General features: G+C 34.8%; 2 protein-coding genes across 2 annotated transcripts in view; one reads left to right on the top strand and one right to left on the bottom strand.

Moving 5' to 3' along the window:
• The window catches only part of LOC113500799 (protein draper-like), a 30,546-nt gene extending 22,038 nt beyond the window's left edge, over positions 1-8,508 (bottom strand). Inside the window, 1 exon segment of the mRNA XM_026881699.1 lies at positions 8,149-8,508. The gene's annotated coding sequence lies outside the window, so the exon portion shown is untranslated.
• A 561-nt stretch (positions 8,509-9,069) lies between these two features.
• Positions 9,070-15,398, top strand: LOC113500798. The gene is made up of 2 exons (XM_026881698.1): positions 9,070-9,079; positions 14,869-15,398. Exons 1-2 carry the CDS (start codon positions 9,070-9,072, stop codon positions 15,396-15,398), a joined length of 540 nt encoding a protein of 179 aa, XP_026737499.1.
• The last annotated feature ends 703 nt before the right edge of the window (positions 15,399-16,101 follow it).

Here is a 16,101-nt window from a genome sequence, read left to right as displayed (position 1 = left end):
TTATGCAACGAGTATTTTTCATAACACGTTGGCATCTAATTGCTGCAATTTTAATTTCGAGCAATTTAACCCAGTTTGGAGTTTTATATATTTTTGGCTTTGATTTGGTTAAAATGAAAAAAAAAGGAAATAAACAATTAAGCAATAGTATATACCTGTTCAGGGTCATACAAATTTAGTTCATAATTTGGACTATTTGCATACAGTAACACGCGAAACCACGTATCTAGTTTTTAAGTTTTATTTACGTTTAAATCTATATCGCACACATTCCTGAATGCAATTAGCCACCCACGGACGTACAACGAACGATGATAGACAATTCGCCAGGAACTGCGTAGCGACTAGCGAGTAGCGACCCACATACACATCTACATAGGATTATCGTGTCCCGGTACGAAACGCTAACGAATGGAGTACATCGCACATTATTGAATACATTAATCAATTTGTTTAAATTGTTCGCACCAGCAATTGGTTGGTTTATCAACATGATCTAAATGCTACTGTCCATAAAATTAACACGAATTGATCTTAAGAAACTAAAATTAGACAATTATGAGTTGTGGTGAATGATTATTCCAATAACGGTCAAAATATTACAGGAAAAGTCGACGTATACATGATCTAGCAATTCTTTTTACAGTTTCTTGCTGCAGTGTGCTATAAGGTAGCAGTATCTGCATAATTAATAGCTACAGTATTTAGCATTTAAATCCGGTTAAACTAGATGGCGACCGCAAATACAGCTTGAGAAAAGGCTAGAAGTAAAATATCCAGAAATCCTTTTATCTTCGTCATATTTCAAAGTGTGTGCCCAACGTGTTCTACATTGCCGTGCCCTACAGGGTCCATAGTGTACACTATGGACCCTGTAGGGGGTATACTAATATTATGTAACACCTTTTCTACATATGGAATAAATTTACGAAAATTTAGCATTAAAAGCTAGAATTAAAACTAAAGAGACTACTGGGTGAAGTACCGTTTGCGTAACATAAACCACAGTTAACCACATGAATGTGAACCATAACGTGTTATTATATTTATGTGGTTAAGGATATTCAAACCGCGACCATCGACGAATCCTTGAGTAAGAATGGATCAAACTAATTATAATTACAATAGAGAGTGCATACCTAATTATAATAATAAAGCTTAGTCTATTTATTTTATAAGTATGTGCGTTATTTATTAAAGTATCAATTGTATAATAGTTTTAAAAGAATCGGAATCATGTGTGCTATTCATGATCCGCAATTACTAGATAGATGAAATTTTTACAGATGATTTGTTATAATTGATGCCCTTATAAAAAAATCAAGATAATTAAGCCTTGCCATTCGATAATTTTTCAAGATACACGCGCGAAAAATGAATTTCGATTATTGGAATCTGAAATTGCCATTTGCCATTGATCAAAGCTCAATCCATCCTTATGGAAAGATGCCTGTTAGCAGCACTGGGACGTGTTTAGGCTGAGTAACCTAATTGCGTAAATCACATTTTATTTTTATCTGACATCAATAATAACTATTGAAAATAAAAAATATCGTTAGGCAGCTGACACATTTTTATGAGTAATATTAAATCATGATAACTAAGCGATCTTAAGCGTGTCAAGCATCCGCGGGAGGTGTATTTAACATAAATATCCAGTTCAGTACATACTCAGTACATTTATAGAATATATTTTAGTATTCATAAAATTATCTAAAACTAGTTCAGTCGCACTGGGGGTCTACCACCTTTTAAACTATTACTAGTGGTAATGTATAAGCGAGATGGCGCACTACAGGTGGTACAGGAAGGTACTATACACCAATACATTCTAGTATTCATTTAAATATTATATACTGTGGCAGTGGTCTGCATAGATATCAGTTTAAATCAATAAGCTATAAGGAGTAAAGACCAGAAATTGAATAGTTGGACGCACTGCTTTACTTTCTTTGCTATTCTTAGACAGCTCTGAATGTCACTGTGCCAGATAAATATAACCCCTATTACATAAGACTTACAACTGAATTAAAGTAGTAATGACACAAATATTTAATTCCAATAACTCGGGACTAAGGGGTCCGTACAAATAGGCTAAAGGTAAGCATACTAATCGAATCACGAACAAAGTTATGACCGTAACCACCGTTACTAAGCCCCAATATTTGATTATAGGTCCAGCAGAAAAATATCATCTGTGAAAATTTCAACTGTGTAGCTGTCACGGTTCAAGAGATACAGACTGGTGATGGACGGAAAGACAGACAGCGGAGCCTCAATAATAGGTTTCCGCTTTAAGCGGTCGCTTAAGTTTTGGGTTTTATCAATGTTTACAAATATACATACTGCGAGAAGTTTCCTAGAAATAACACTATCAGTAGTAAACTAGAATTCAGTTCAGTAGTTTCATAACTTTATCTGTTATTGCTCTTTGTCACAGACATTGAAAATCATTATCACTGCACAAATGCTATCAGTTTAATAGCTGACCTTCTTGTACGCGCTAAAATATTATTATATTAACGAACTACATGAAAGCCAATGACACATACTAGAAAATATGGAAGTGTTTATGATCCTTTATTAAATAAACAAGTGGGTCAAACGATGTAAGTACATTTACTTAACAGAAACATGAGCTCTTTAATGGTCCTTTGGCAGCGAATATTGTCAAAACAAGACTCAGCGTTGTTGGGTATGAAACAATTGAGTTCATCATATTATAATATGTAATACAGGCCAACGACGTGTGGGCATTGGTAAATATAAAAACGGCTTAGTCACCAATTCGTCTCGCGCGAAGCTTGTTTCGGATAGACAATTCGTAAATTTCTAAAAATGATCTTTTGTATCTCTCTTGTCAGTTCGACAATTAGGTATTTGACTAAAAATCTAAGTAGTAGCCCGCCAGACAGATTTCCAAAAAATAACATTTATATAAGATTTCTTTTATCGCGTCAATAAAAACTGAAGGAAGATATACAGTTTTTAACAACAAGTGACATTATAAGCCCCCACTTCCATACGTTTAACCATCTTTGATGCGTTTTGTCTTCGCATTTTTTATTTGATAAAATACAATACCTACATGCCTCTATTACTTTTATAAGAATTTGCCTGACGGACTAATGTGTTTTTTAGTCAAATTCCTTATTCTCATCCTCTTTTTACAGCGCACACAGCAAGATGGTAATAATGTACGATAGAAATGTGTTAAGTAAACCAGTCATTTCTAACGCTGTAATATTAATTTTTATGTTACATATATGGCAGAAAATTATTTGTTAATGGATTTACTAGCATTAATTATTTTTCCTTGTTTACTTCAGTGAACTCTATCAGTACCCCACAGGCCACAGGATATAAATTTCAGCTATGTTATGTCCTTACAAAGTACCTACATAACTGAATTGACATTATCGAATCAGGGAATTGTAAATCAAAATTGATTTAAATTGTGGTTTAATCCATTAACGTGATTAGATTCAATTTTAGACGAATATAAAATATAATTTAAGAAAGCCCAGTCATCAATTAGTAAAATATTTCAAGCATTATACAACACTACTGGCGTTCTCACGCTTTACGTTTTTGATTTTGATAAGTGCGATAACTCCCTACGTCGCCGCGTCGGCCAATTCCGAGCCCCTCTGAATTCTCCAGACGATAGGAGTTCGCACGATTCAAACAACCTAGCAGAGAACATTTTTATTTACATTGTTGCACGCCTTATATATCTATACTCTATAACAGTGCGTGCAGCTGAACGCCCACTTAAAAGGAGCAAGAAAGTAAACTAGGGCGACACTACATACCTGTGTTAGTCACGACATTCAAGTCTAATTTTAAAACAACTAGTTCCGTACCTAAGAGGTAATAGAGGAACCCTGTTAGGAAGGCTCAGCGGTCAATGTCCACTGTCCAGGAATCCTGAATCTCATGAACCGCGATAGATAGAGAGCTGAAATTCTCAGATGATGTGTATGTTTGCGCTATACCAGATCAAGCAACTTGTTTTGGTTAAAAATTTCATAGGTTTGTTTTTCTTTAGCTTATTTGGAAGGATCTCCTCGTGATTCAAGTCCGACCAGCAATTGACCAAGTTCAACTTATGCATACAATATTTCCTTGACTATGAAGGCTAGAGAATGAAAGATGAACATATTAAAGTCATTTTTTATTGTACTGAACTATTTCGAAGAATTGTATCTGCGTTATAAAGAGGAGAACCTTACAAACTTATAATATACACAACAGCACTGTGTAATCCGCATCTTGTTTTAATTAAACAGCAATGCACCTGTGTCAAGACGCGCTAGTATTTACTTAGTGCGAATTTAAACATCAGTACATAGAGGAGCAAAACTGCCAAATTATCATTAGTTGGCCCATAAAACAATTGCCGTAGAGACCTGGGAGTGCCGTTGACGCATCCGTATCTACTCATGCAGGATACATGTAGCGATACGCCGGTCGTCAGATAACTCGTAACCGAATTAAAAACGCAATTAATGCAATCACGTTTCACTTGAATTATAAGTAACAAACATTTTTAAGTGTCTATGCCTTGTTTTTTTTTCTTAAGTCACGTCATCTTCTAAAAACCCCATGCATCTTTTGATTTGGGTTTATACCCAGCATTGAAGTATGGTAGATAATTTTAAAGACAAAGCACCGGCTATATCCGGTACTTCTTCAGAATATTTAGTATGGCAATATTGATAATAAAGTTATGACCCAAGTAACAAACAATACTGATGATGACGCATAGACAATGTACGGAAAAAACTAGCAAGACAAGAACAGAAAGAACTTCTGGATAATATTTCCGCTGCCTTATCTGCAAGTATCAGAGTTTGTTATCTTATTATCTGAGTTAACTACTAATCCTTGCTTAAAATTAAAACCTAAGATTTTTTGACATGCATTTTTGTAATCTTATTTCTTGTGACAAAAACATGTTAGTGAATCTCTAGGCAGATTTATAACGAGAGAGACGATATATGTAAAGAGATCATCGTCGATATCGGCAATTTTGTAAAATACGAGGGTAATGAAAATGTTGAGCACGACCATTCTCTAAACAGTGTCACCATGCTAAGACTAAGGCTCTAGACAGACGGACTGTATTTCAACTGCAATGCAACTGCAAATTTGCAGTTCGAATGCAGTTTAAATGCAGTTGACGCGACTGCAACAGAACTGCAAACTACTGAAATGAAAATTTGCAGTTGTATTGCAGTTGAAATGCAGTCCGTCTGTCTAGAGCCTAAGATAATGATGATGCATAAACAAGGTAATTTCGGGGTAGTGGATTTAATAAAAAATTACGATCAATTCAGTCCGTCAGGAATTACATCAGTTACAGAGTGTATGGACAAAAGTTAGACAGGTGGAAGACACATTTTCGACGATGAAGTTGCTCATGAAAGAAAAAAAATGAATAATAACAAGCAAAGTCCACAATAGCAATAGATTCCCTAAATAGTAGTATGGACTATACACACACATGTGTTACCCACATGTTAGTTGTGCTAATTGTAAGAATGCCCGTACTAGAACAAAAATGTTTCTTTACACATCTGCTAAAATATAAGTACATAGAACTCTAGGACTATTCCAAGAACCAAAATGGTAGCACAAAAGTACCATTATTGATATATCTATAGTTTTCTATCCTTGCAACTTTCACTTATCAAATAAGATAAGATTAAATATTTATTTTTAATGTGATTTGATGATGACAAGTTTTTGTTTTCAAAAACATGTTTTTTCCATGAGATCCTTTATTTTTTTTATGGCGTGATTGGAAATACAACATACTTGGACTCAAATTTTCACAAGAAAATTTCAACTGTCCAAGTATCATGTATCATAAGTTTCATGGAAGTAAGTAGAAGACGACTGTATGGACAGTAGTTTTGGTAATTGGGTCTTGTTTTAGTTTCAGGTTAAAGTTGGTTAAGGTTAAAGAGCAGTCTATTTTTCAATGTACATCTGAATTTCATTTATTGGTAGGTTTTGACTACTGCTGTGTATGATGGTAAACGATAAACAATTTCCTCTTTTTTAGAGCACACAATATCACTATTTTTATTTTCGAAAGTTTTTAAATGGCAATGACACTAACAGTTTCTATTATCAAATAAATGAATGTACATAAAGGTTCACAAAAGTATATTATTATAAACTTTAATAACTACATGCAAAGACAATCACAGACTGATTGTACTGGATTATTAAAGAATATTAGGTTAGTTTTCTTTTTACAGAACTAATCATATTTAGATTGCTTGTTAGTGGTAACTTAGATTAGTTATTATGTAGTTATTTCCTTCTATATCAAACAATTTAATTAACTTGTGATAAGGCACTTTTATAACTTAACTATCTGTTGCCCACGACTTCGTCCCCGGGTAGAAGATGTAAGTTATGATTTATACCTGCCCTATTTTTTTCATCGCTCATATTAGTCACAGCGTGATGGTTTATAGCCCAAAGCCTTCCTCGATGAATGGTCTATTTAACACAAAAAGAATTTTTCTATTTGGACCAGTAGTTCCTGAGATTAGCGCGTTCAAACAAACAAACTCTTCAGCTTTATATATTAGTATAGAGTATAGATAATTGCCTTGACATGGTTAAAAACAAATATTTAGACAAAGATTTTTTGAATAAGTAGTATGTACTTAAGTTTAACTTTAACTTTTAACTTAGTGTTTAAACACTTATAGCTATCAAGAAGTTAGACAATCTTGCTACTTATCTTTGCTTACCCGGTATCTTAATTTCGGTACAATAGGACTATACAGCCAAATCCTATTCAAGATCCAACCACCGTCACTTAAAACATCTTGCTTTATAAGATAATGCTCAGCACTAACATCCAAATAATACTATGGAAGAATTTATACAATACAGACTATACATACTCATACAGGCCTTGAAACTGCAAATTGTGGCTTAACACTGCACTCACTTTACGAAAGAAGCAACCAAGGCCAATGGCCAGGAGTTCAAATTTAACCACTGTCTCGTATCACATCTTAAGATGGATCTATTATTATTTAATTGTAAATATTATCAATTTCACATCTTGTCCTGTATATCAAATAATAAAAATAACACTGTTTTGGATGTGAAACTGGTATAACAATCTCGCTGCCACTACTGCGGGAGTCCTACTTATGGAGATGGCGATATGGATGCACAGATTGTTAGTTCATGCTTAAAAGGCATGAAAATAGGAAGTGCTGTTTTCTATATCAATTAGAAAAGAGTTTGAAAGAAAAGTAGGTCATCAATTGTGAAAGTAGCACATTCCAATACAAATCCATTAGACATGGTACTTATTCAGTGTTACTGTTATAACGCTATTGTTTATGATATTTTTTTTATAGAACTTTAACAGCATGCCAAACATTCTTGTTGAAAGACCTATGTAATGTATTGGCATTTATCTTAATTATGATTGGTTAGCAAAATTATCAGTAAATTGTTTATACCAAACAAAACTTGTATTGTATAATATATGATTCAGAAGGCCTTTGTTCTTTTTTCAAATATGAAATATTTTAATTCCTTTATTTGGAACATAAATTTGGCTTATACAGTTAGTACATGTATAAGGTAATGCATATTTTATTTTTTATGAACTTTTATTATGCACACAAAAATAAATTTATAAAAAATAACTACCTAGTTTATTTTATAAATGATTGAGTCATGGTTAAGTCTTTGTTTAATGATACTATAAGATTCATCTTTCATCTTCAAAGTCAGTAGATTGCATGATGCATTCTGATCTTATTTTCGCCCTTAAACCCCGTCAGTGTTTGTTTTGAGGCCAAAATCCGGTTTGTGTTTTTGTAAGTATTTGCATAATGCACAAGTCTCTGAACTTAATAATTTGATGTAAATATTTGGAAATATTGCATACGTATCCTATTCCTGTTCATCATCTTTTAGGATAACTCTTAATCAAACGTAGTATTGGTTAATTACGCTAAGGTATACGTCATATCAAACTTAATGAAACCTTATTTAATATATTAAAAACAAACAATCGTTTCCGTCTTCGAACGGGAAGTTGTCATTGACACCAATTTTTCAGACACAAAACGAAAAAAAAACTTTCTTGATACTTACAGAATGTTGTAATATCAATCCAGAAATGAATCACTTTGTCACTAAACCATTACACACAATAATAAATTACTTGATGAAACTACTATCCGACGCCTCCGCTAAACTAATAACTAAACTTTAGCATTGTTGTTGCCCCCTTCAGAGCAATACAGATAAAAAATCAAAAATTCAATGGAAAAAGTATTAAACCTTATTTTCAAACACACACGTAAACCAAATAATGACAGGTTTGATGTATGAATGAATTCAATGAATCACAATTTTAGACAACACGGAAAATTAATACAGCACAGACTTAAACAGACCCTACTATTTCCTGTAACTGTAGTTGTGACTCTGGTAGATAATGAAATGTAATGGTACGGACTGTCATAAATGACATATAATGGTCTTGTCTTGCGCTCACATAGTCTGTGGTATGCAATTTGTTTATCATTATTAATGTTTATCATTTTATGTTAATGTCAGTTATTTTTAGGTAAATTATATCTTGTTTATTATTTACATTGTTATTTACAAATGATGTTAATCGTTTACTTTGACTCTGAGATGCGACGTTATTGGCAATGATTCACTTGATGCTTTTTTCTGGGAAACGTAACGTAATTCGTTTTAATGTTTGGATGTATTTCTCATGGTTAATTTTAATATCAATTTAACACAGTCACAAGTCCCAACCCAGGAAAGAGTAGTAGATTTATGCAAACAAAATTTTTAATGACGAGATATGGGTGATAAATTACCATTAACCATAATAAATTAGTTCCGTGTACATACCGTTTTTTGATTTTTGCGTTATTAAGTTCACGTACGGTATCCAAACTGCAAAAATGAAGATGTATTTTAATTTTTTGTTTGTTGTCAGAAATAAAAATATTAATGCATTAGAATTATAAACTGCCCTGGCAACTCCAAAGTACAATGTTGCCAGGTTAGTTACGGTATTTTTTAAAGTTAAGCTTAGAAAACATTTTAAGATTGACAAAATATCAATAATATTATGATAAAATGTGGCCACGATCATTGCGCTTTTCAAACATGAATGCGCGCTGCGATATACTGTCAGGAAGGCATAATTTCCGCTTACATCGACTTATTAAAATTATAAAAGGGTCATGAAATGATATCTTAGTGATATCATTTCATGACCCTTTTATAATTAACCAGGATTCCTAAGGACTTATGATTCATATTATTGTTTTTATGATTTTGGACTTATTGGCTTCAACTTTGTAATAAATAGCAGAACAATACATCGAAAAATCATAAATAACACATATTTACGCATGAACACACGAGATGGCATTACTCGAATTCCGGGGAAGGGACGGTATCGATGCGAGACTGTTTGTTAAAGATTAAAGATTAATGACATTTACAATGGCCGATGAATGAATGGTAATTGCATGAAAATTGAAATTATTCCTATTCTCTTAAGCATTTTGCCAACACAATATTTGTAACTTGAGTGTTCCGCCCGTACTTAATTTCAAATTTTATTATTGTGTAGGAAAAATGCATAAGAATATACGAAATCATTTTATAAATGAATTAATCGGTCGTTGTAAACAGGGGTCAGGGTCTTGTTTAAAGTGTTTAAACCATAGTCTGAATTGACCATTGTTCGAGGAAGGTTTTAGGCTATAAACCATCAGGCTGCGACTAATAGGAGCGAAGATACAATGGAAAATGTGGAAAAAACAGAGAAAATTATCTTGGAGGGATTCCGTTTAAAAATTCCTAACTTATATCTTCTAACCACGCGGACGAAGTCGCGGGCAACAGCTAGTGGTGTATAAATTACCAACTTGTTATTGTAACCCATAGAAATATTTTGGCAGCCAATGTCTCCTTACGAATACCATATAAATGCTGGGATTTAGTATATCTGTAAGTTGCTAAAAAATTTCCCATATTATATTCGATAGTTAAAGACATTAATTATTGTCTGGTTGAGAGTCGAACACTAACCAGCAGACTAATACATTTTCACAAGGCGTTAGCCTGAAAAACAATGAAATCTATACTCTATATTACTAATATATAAAGCTGAAGAGTTTGTTTGTTTGTTTGTTTGAACGCGCTAATCTCAGGAACTACTGGTCCAAATTGAAAAATTCTTTTTGTGTTGAATAGACCATTTATAAACCATCACGTTGCGACTAATAGGAGCTAAGATACAATGGAAAATGTGAAAAAAACAGGGCAGATAGAAATCATAACTTATATCTTCTACCCGGGGACGAAGACGAAGGGCAACAGCTAGTTACGTAATAAAATAGTAACAGGATCTTTTAGCTACTTGATAGAGAAAAGTAAATACATAATGTAAGTGCGCCAATTATGGACCACCATAAGGATTTTGTGTAATAAAACTCAGAATTATAGAGATTAATCAGTTTTATATATTTTAAAAGGTTCGATAATTATTTGGTATCAAAAGCGATTGATAGAATTCTTAAGGAACATGAACATCTTAGAACTAATCAACATTTTCTAAACTATGTCATTATTGTGCATTAGCAAAAAGTGTATAAAATATGGACCACATGGTTTTAAATTAATATAGTCAATTATTAAAATTAAACTAATTACTGGTAAACAATGCACATACAAATAAATCAACCCTATCTTCTATGCCAGCACATTCTTCACGAGCCCACTCCCTGCATGATGCACATTGTATCCATTTCTCTACGAACATCTTCGGAAAAAAGCCCATTACATCAGGCCTTTCATTGACTGAATAATCACTTTTATCAGAACTTTCAGACAATGATTTTATTTTTGTTGTGATCTTTCTTTTCTTTTGGGAAATTTTAGGCATTTTCTTTTTAGTCTTCTTTCGCGGTTTCTTTGGTGAATTCTTTTTTATGTTCCTCTGTATCGATGTTTCTAATCTTGTTTATAAGGAATCAAAATTGTAGGATTGGCGGTTTTTCTTCGTCTGCTGCTGACAAAGTTGTGCATTTGCTGCATGCACAACCAGGATGCATGATGTCCATCAACGCTCTGGGGTAAGGGTTCAATTACAGATTGAGGTTCCGGAGTAGCAACAGTCCTTGTCTCAGGTAAGCAGTTATCGGGTTCAGGTACAACAGCCTTTTGTCAGGTAGCAGGTTATCAGGAATTTTATCAACTGGTGTCGTTATATCGCGCGCTGGGTCATTAGAAGATATGGACCACTAGTCCATATTCAAAATATGTCGGTGGTCCATATTATAATACACATACATTTCAAGGTTAATGTGAATATAAAATAAATAAATAAATGCGGACAACATCACATACATTGTTCTGAACCCAAAGTAAATTGCTAAAGTACTTGTGTTATGGAATTCAGATACAACGAAAATACCACAAACACCCAGACCCGAGACAATGTAGAAAATGTGATTTTTTACATTGTCCCGACCGGGGATCGAACCCGGGACCTCAGAGCAAAGCGACACCTTGAAACCGGTGCGTACGCCACTCGACCACGGAGGTCGTCAAGATGAATGCTAAGAAAATTATTAAAACTATTGTATACATCAATTTATTATGAATAATTGTAAAATAACACACCTTTCCCTTAGTTTAAGCCACGTTCCCAAACAGTCATATTTGCTTAAATTATGACTTATATTATTTACTTATACCATGCTTATATACTACTTATATTATGCTTATATTATTGCTATAATTATTGTGCGGAGACCGATAGCTAAATACGACCGATGCTTTTTGAGAAATGTAGGTAGTCCATATTACGGAACAAGTCTATAATTGGCGCACTTACTCTATTGACTGCATGGTTAGCCGAGTGGTTGAGGTCATCACGCCAAACCCACTTTGCGCGACGTGTCGCGGGTTCGATACCCGCGTAGGACAAGCATTTGTGAGATCCATGAATGCTTGTTCTGAGTCTGGGTGTCTTTGTGCATGTGAATTGTATGTTTGTGAAACCCCCGCGACACAAGGATTAAATTCCTTAGTGCGGGAGTCGTTTTTAAAAAGAAAAATATCAACGTTAAAACGCAATCCACTCTCCGGTTTTCGCTTGTATACTTATTTTTTATGTCTGCGGATAAGTCATTTTAGAATTTGAAAGCCATTCCTTACCTTCTAAAAGTTACCTATGTCTACTCAGGTTCTTAATATCTGTGGTAGACAGACAGAAAGAGTTATTTCGCATTTATAATACTAGTGAAGATTTGGTATCTGCGGTTATCTTGTAAATTTTAGGGTTCCGTAAAAACTGATTGGACTATTTATATAGTTGCAGGTAAAAGTTGAGTTCCTTAGCTGCGATAAATATATTATACTTGCTTTGTTAAAATAATGTGACTAAACAAGGAACTTTGGAATCGATTAAACATCCGTCGTTGATCAATTTTAGCAAATAACTAGGTATTTTTCCCACGTTTTTATATACTCACTTACTTGTTTGTTTGTTTGTCGTTCCGGTTGGTTTTGTAACTCAATTTTGAGGCACTTCCCGATAAGCTAGCAGGATGAAATTTTTATGGTAGCTTTAGCGATTGCTGGACCGATTTTGATAAAAAGATTTTAAGACGTGTGATTTTAGATTTTTTATATCTATTAATTTTTAACCTATATAATATTTATTGTCTAGAAAAGTAAGATGCTACGGACACCACATGCAAGAGACCGTCTCGCACTTGACCCATATTTAAGTACAACTTAAGTGCTTGGGTATCATCTGATTGATAAGCTGTAAATTCTGCAAATCATACTTAGGATACCTACTCTCAATTAAATTATTTATACCCTGTCGTGATACTAGGTACTTCTGGTATTTCAAAATATTGTGCAATACTTGGTAGAGTCAATAATTCCAAAAAAACGTAAAATAAATCAAAAATCTGGGTTGTGAAATGCATTAAATATTTTTTAATACAGAATTAAATTATTTAGATATTATATAATAATTGATTTTTTCAATTCCATTTGAATGTTATTCCCATGACATATTCTGTTATAATTAGGTATAATCTTACTCTTTAACAAGCTCCTGTGAGTACAAGCCGCATTTAAAACATGCTTAGTTTACCAACGACCCCCCAGCAAGCATTTCGCATCGTTTTATCGTAGTTGCATTCAGACTTTTTTTTTATACGACTCCCGCATTAAAGAAAATAATCATTGTTTCGCGGATCACACTAATGGTTGTCTTACGCGGGGATCGAACCCGCGACACGGCGCGCTCAGTGGGTTTTTGGCATAGTATCGCGCAAAGTCGCGGGTAACAAATAGTTAGTAATATGTTTTTTCTGCAATCTGTCTGCCATTAACTGTAATCGAATAATGATTCAGCATAAGATGTAGTATAATTTTGATAACATATATTGTTATAATTATGTCACACAGATCTTTATTTGATTTTCTCCTTGCGTAATTTCATTACAATAAAATTAACTTACCCTGCTCTTACTGTACTTTATTACGTTTATTATGTTACTTGTACATGCCATTCGTACGGTAGATTATTCTATGAATTTCGTTCTGCCAGGTTGAACTATTAATTCCGTCATTCCCCTGCCCTTAACCCGATTATTTTATTTTATTCCTGCGCAACCTGTCTTCTTCCACATCGTACTATCTGACATCATCTCACTAGAAAAACTCTTTGCAGCCATATCGTCTTTTTTTTGGACGTCCTCTTCCCCTATATCCATTTACATCCATGCTCCATGCCTTCCTTCCTCATCACATGATTCTCTCTCCTCCGCATAACATATCCATACCATGGCAGTGTCAATCTCAACCATCTCTCAAAAAATCATTAAATATAAAGTACAGTTTGCAACAAGTTCGATCGTGTGGCCCGCAAAGCAAGAGTATTTTGTTCGCCCCCACCAGAGCACTGTATTTGTTGCTCTTGTAAGTTAGTTCTGTCGCATCAAGTTCAATAGTCTTCGAAATCTTTTAGATTAAGCCTAACTTGGATAATGAAATACGTCGAAACGGACGAGCTTATAATACAATATGCCTACACAAATAATGATTAATCATTCTGCGGCAGTTTCTACCCAACCTTGATAGAAATGGACTTAATATGTACTTAGTTATCTTGTCAGTTTCAAGGTTTCGGAAGAATATCTTTGAAAGCCTACATCCAACCCAACCCCGTTGATATATTTTGTACTTTTGCATATAATGTTTAACTAATTCTTTATTTTTTAGTTTTCAATCTTCTTTGTTTGTTTTTATTTTATTGTATTGTAAGTATAAACCTTATGCAGGTATATTTAATTTGTAGTTTCTCAAACTGGCGATTTGAGTGATTTGCTTTTTTTTCCCCTTGCTCAGATCCATCTCCTCAAATGGCCAGTCCAAAGAAGTACCGTGCATTGGTTTATGCATTTTTATCCGCATTTAAATTGTCTGGACTTCAAAAGAGACTGTGACCAATGAGTTTGTTTCGACATTTCTTCTCAGAGTAGTCAGATAGGAAAAGTCGACTTCAAAGTTCTCACAAAAAAGACATGTAAAAGTGATGACACTACAGAATAAATGATTTCATTTCATTTCAGACCGCCCATGTTTGTTTATCTCACTAAATATCTTAAACTACAAACAATTTTTTTTCGGAAATCTCAATGCAGTGAGAGTGCAAATATACGAATTGAGGGCCTGTTCTTTTTTGAAGCGAAACGAAACGAAAATAGCAAACGCAGTTGAGTCAGGATAATAAACATGAGTGTATCTTGGCAGGATCGCTTCCCTGGGACCTAGACGCCAAAACTCTCGCGGCCGCCTATGAATGGCGAAAAGATCTTCTCGAGCGCGATGAAAGGCCTCCGCCTCGAGTAGTAGGGGCCATGTTAAAGGAGCTCCGTAATGCTTTCTTGGAAGTATGGGCTGAACGGCTTACAAGTCCAGGAGCAGGATCAAGGACTGTAGGTGCTGTCCGTCGTGTCCTTCAGGAATGGGTGTGCAGGCGTCATGGCGAACACGGTTGCTTCAGCAATTACTTGATCGCCCGAAAGGAATCCACACGTTGTTGCCACCACTGCGACGACAGCGAGGATAATGCGCAGCATACCCTGGAGGTTTGTTCAGCATGGGCAATACAACGACAGTACAGAATACAGAAACTCGTTGCGGTACTGGGTGGGGATCTCTCGCTGCCTTCTGTTATAGCCTCAATGGTTGGCTTTCAAAGAAAGTGCGGAAAGGGGGCGGGAGCTGTCGGCCACTCACCCGATTCGTGCCCGATGCACAAGGGCTTAGAGGAGGGCTGATAATGCCCTCTTTCAGCCACCATAAGTAGCTTTCGACGGTAGACGCGGGGAAGTCTAACGCCCTAAATTAAAGCTTAAAGGCGGCGCGCGCGGTGCTTCCGCGTGCTTCTTAATGGTGGAAGGAAGATCAACTCTTATTTAAAGTGGCAGCTCCAGCAAGGAGCGTCCCTGCCTGGGATCGCGGTTGTTTGCATTGCGTTCCCGTGGTCTCAGTTACAAGGGAAGGGTGAAGCGTACTCCGGTGGTTTTAGCCGGTAGGAGTCCGGCACACCTCTCCGCCTTCCCCAGGGCGGAGAAAGTCCATCAGGATTTCCCTGGAAAAAAGGATAATAAACATATTTTTTGAACCTAGAAAGCAATTATTAAAGATAATTATTTACCCTCATAAGTCCATAAGAGAGAGAGCTAAGCTGAGAGATTTTGACCAATAAAATATAGTTCAATTAGTCATTGTAATGAACTCCTGTGTCGCTAATGAATTTCAGTAATCAAATTCATTAGCGACACAGGCTTCACTATTTTTTTAAATGGCACCCCACTACCCCTTACAATGATGTTATACTAATTAAAAACTATGCAGATTTACTTTACGCAGACAGACACGACAAAAAATTCGATCAGACTTTTTAATCGCGTGAGTATTAGTGTAAAACTTTAAAATTATTATGAAATATTATTATGATTTATTTTTAAATTTGTAAAC

This window comes from Trichoplusia ni, chromosome 14, assembly GCF_003590095.1.
Source record: "Trichoplusia ni isolate ovarian cell line Hi5 chromosome 14, tn1, whole genome shotgun sequence".
NCBI classification, from domain to species: domain Eukaryota; kingdom Metazoa; phylum Arthropoda; class Insecta; order Lepidoptera; family Noctuidae; genus Trichoplusia; species Trichoplusia ni.
Note: the sequence above shows the minus strand (reverse complement) of the source record. Positions and strands in the feature narration are given on the sequence as shown.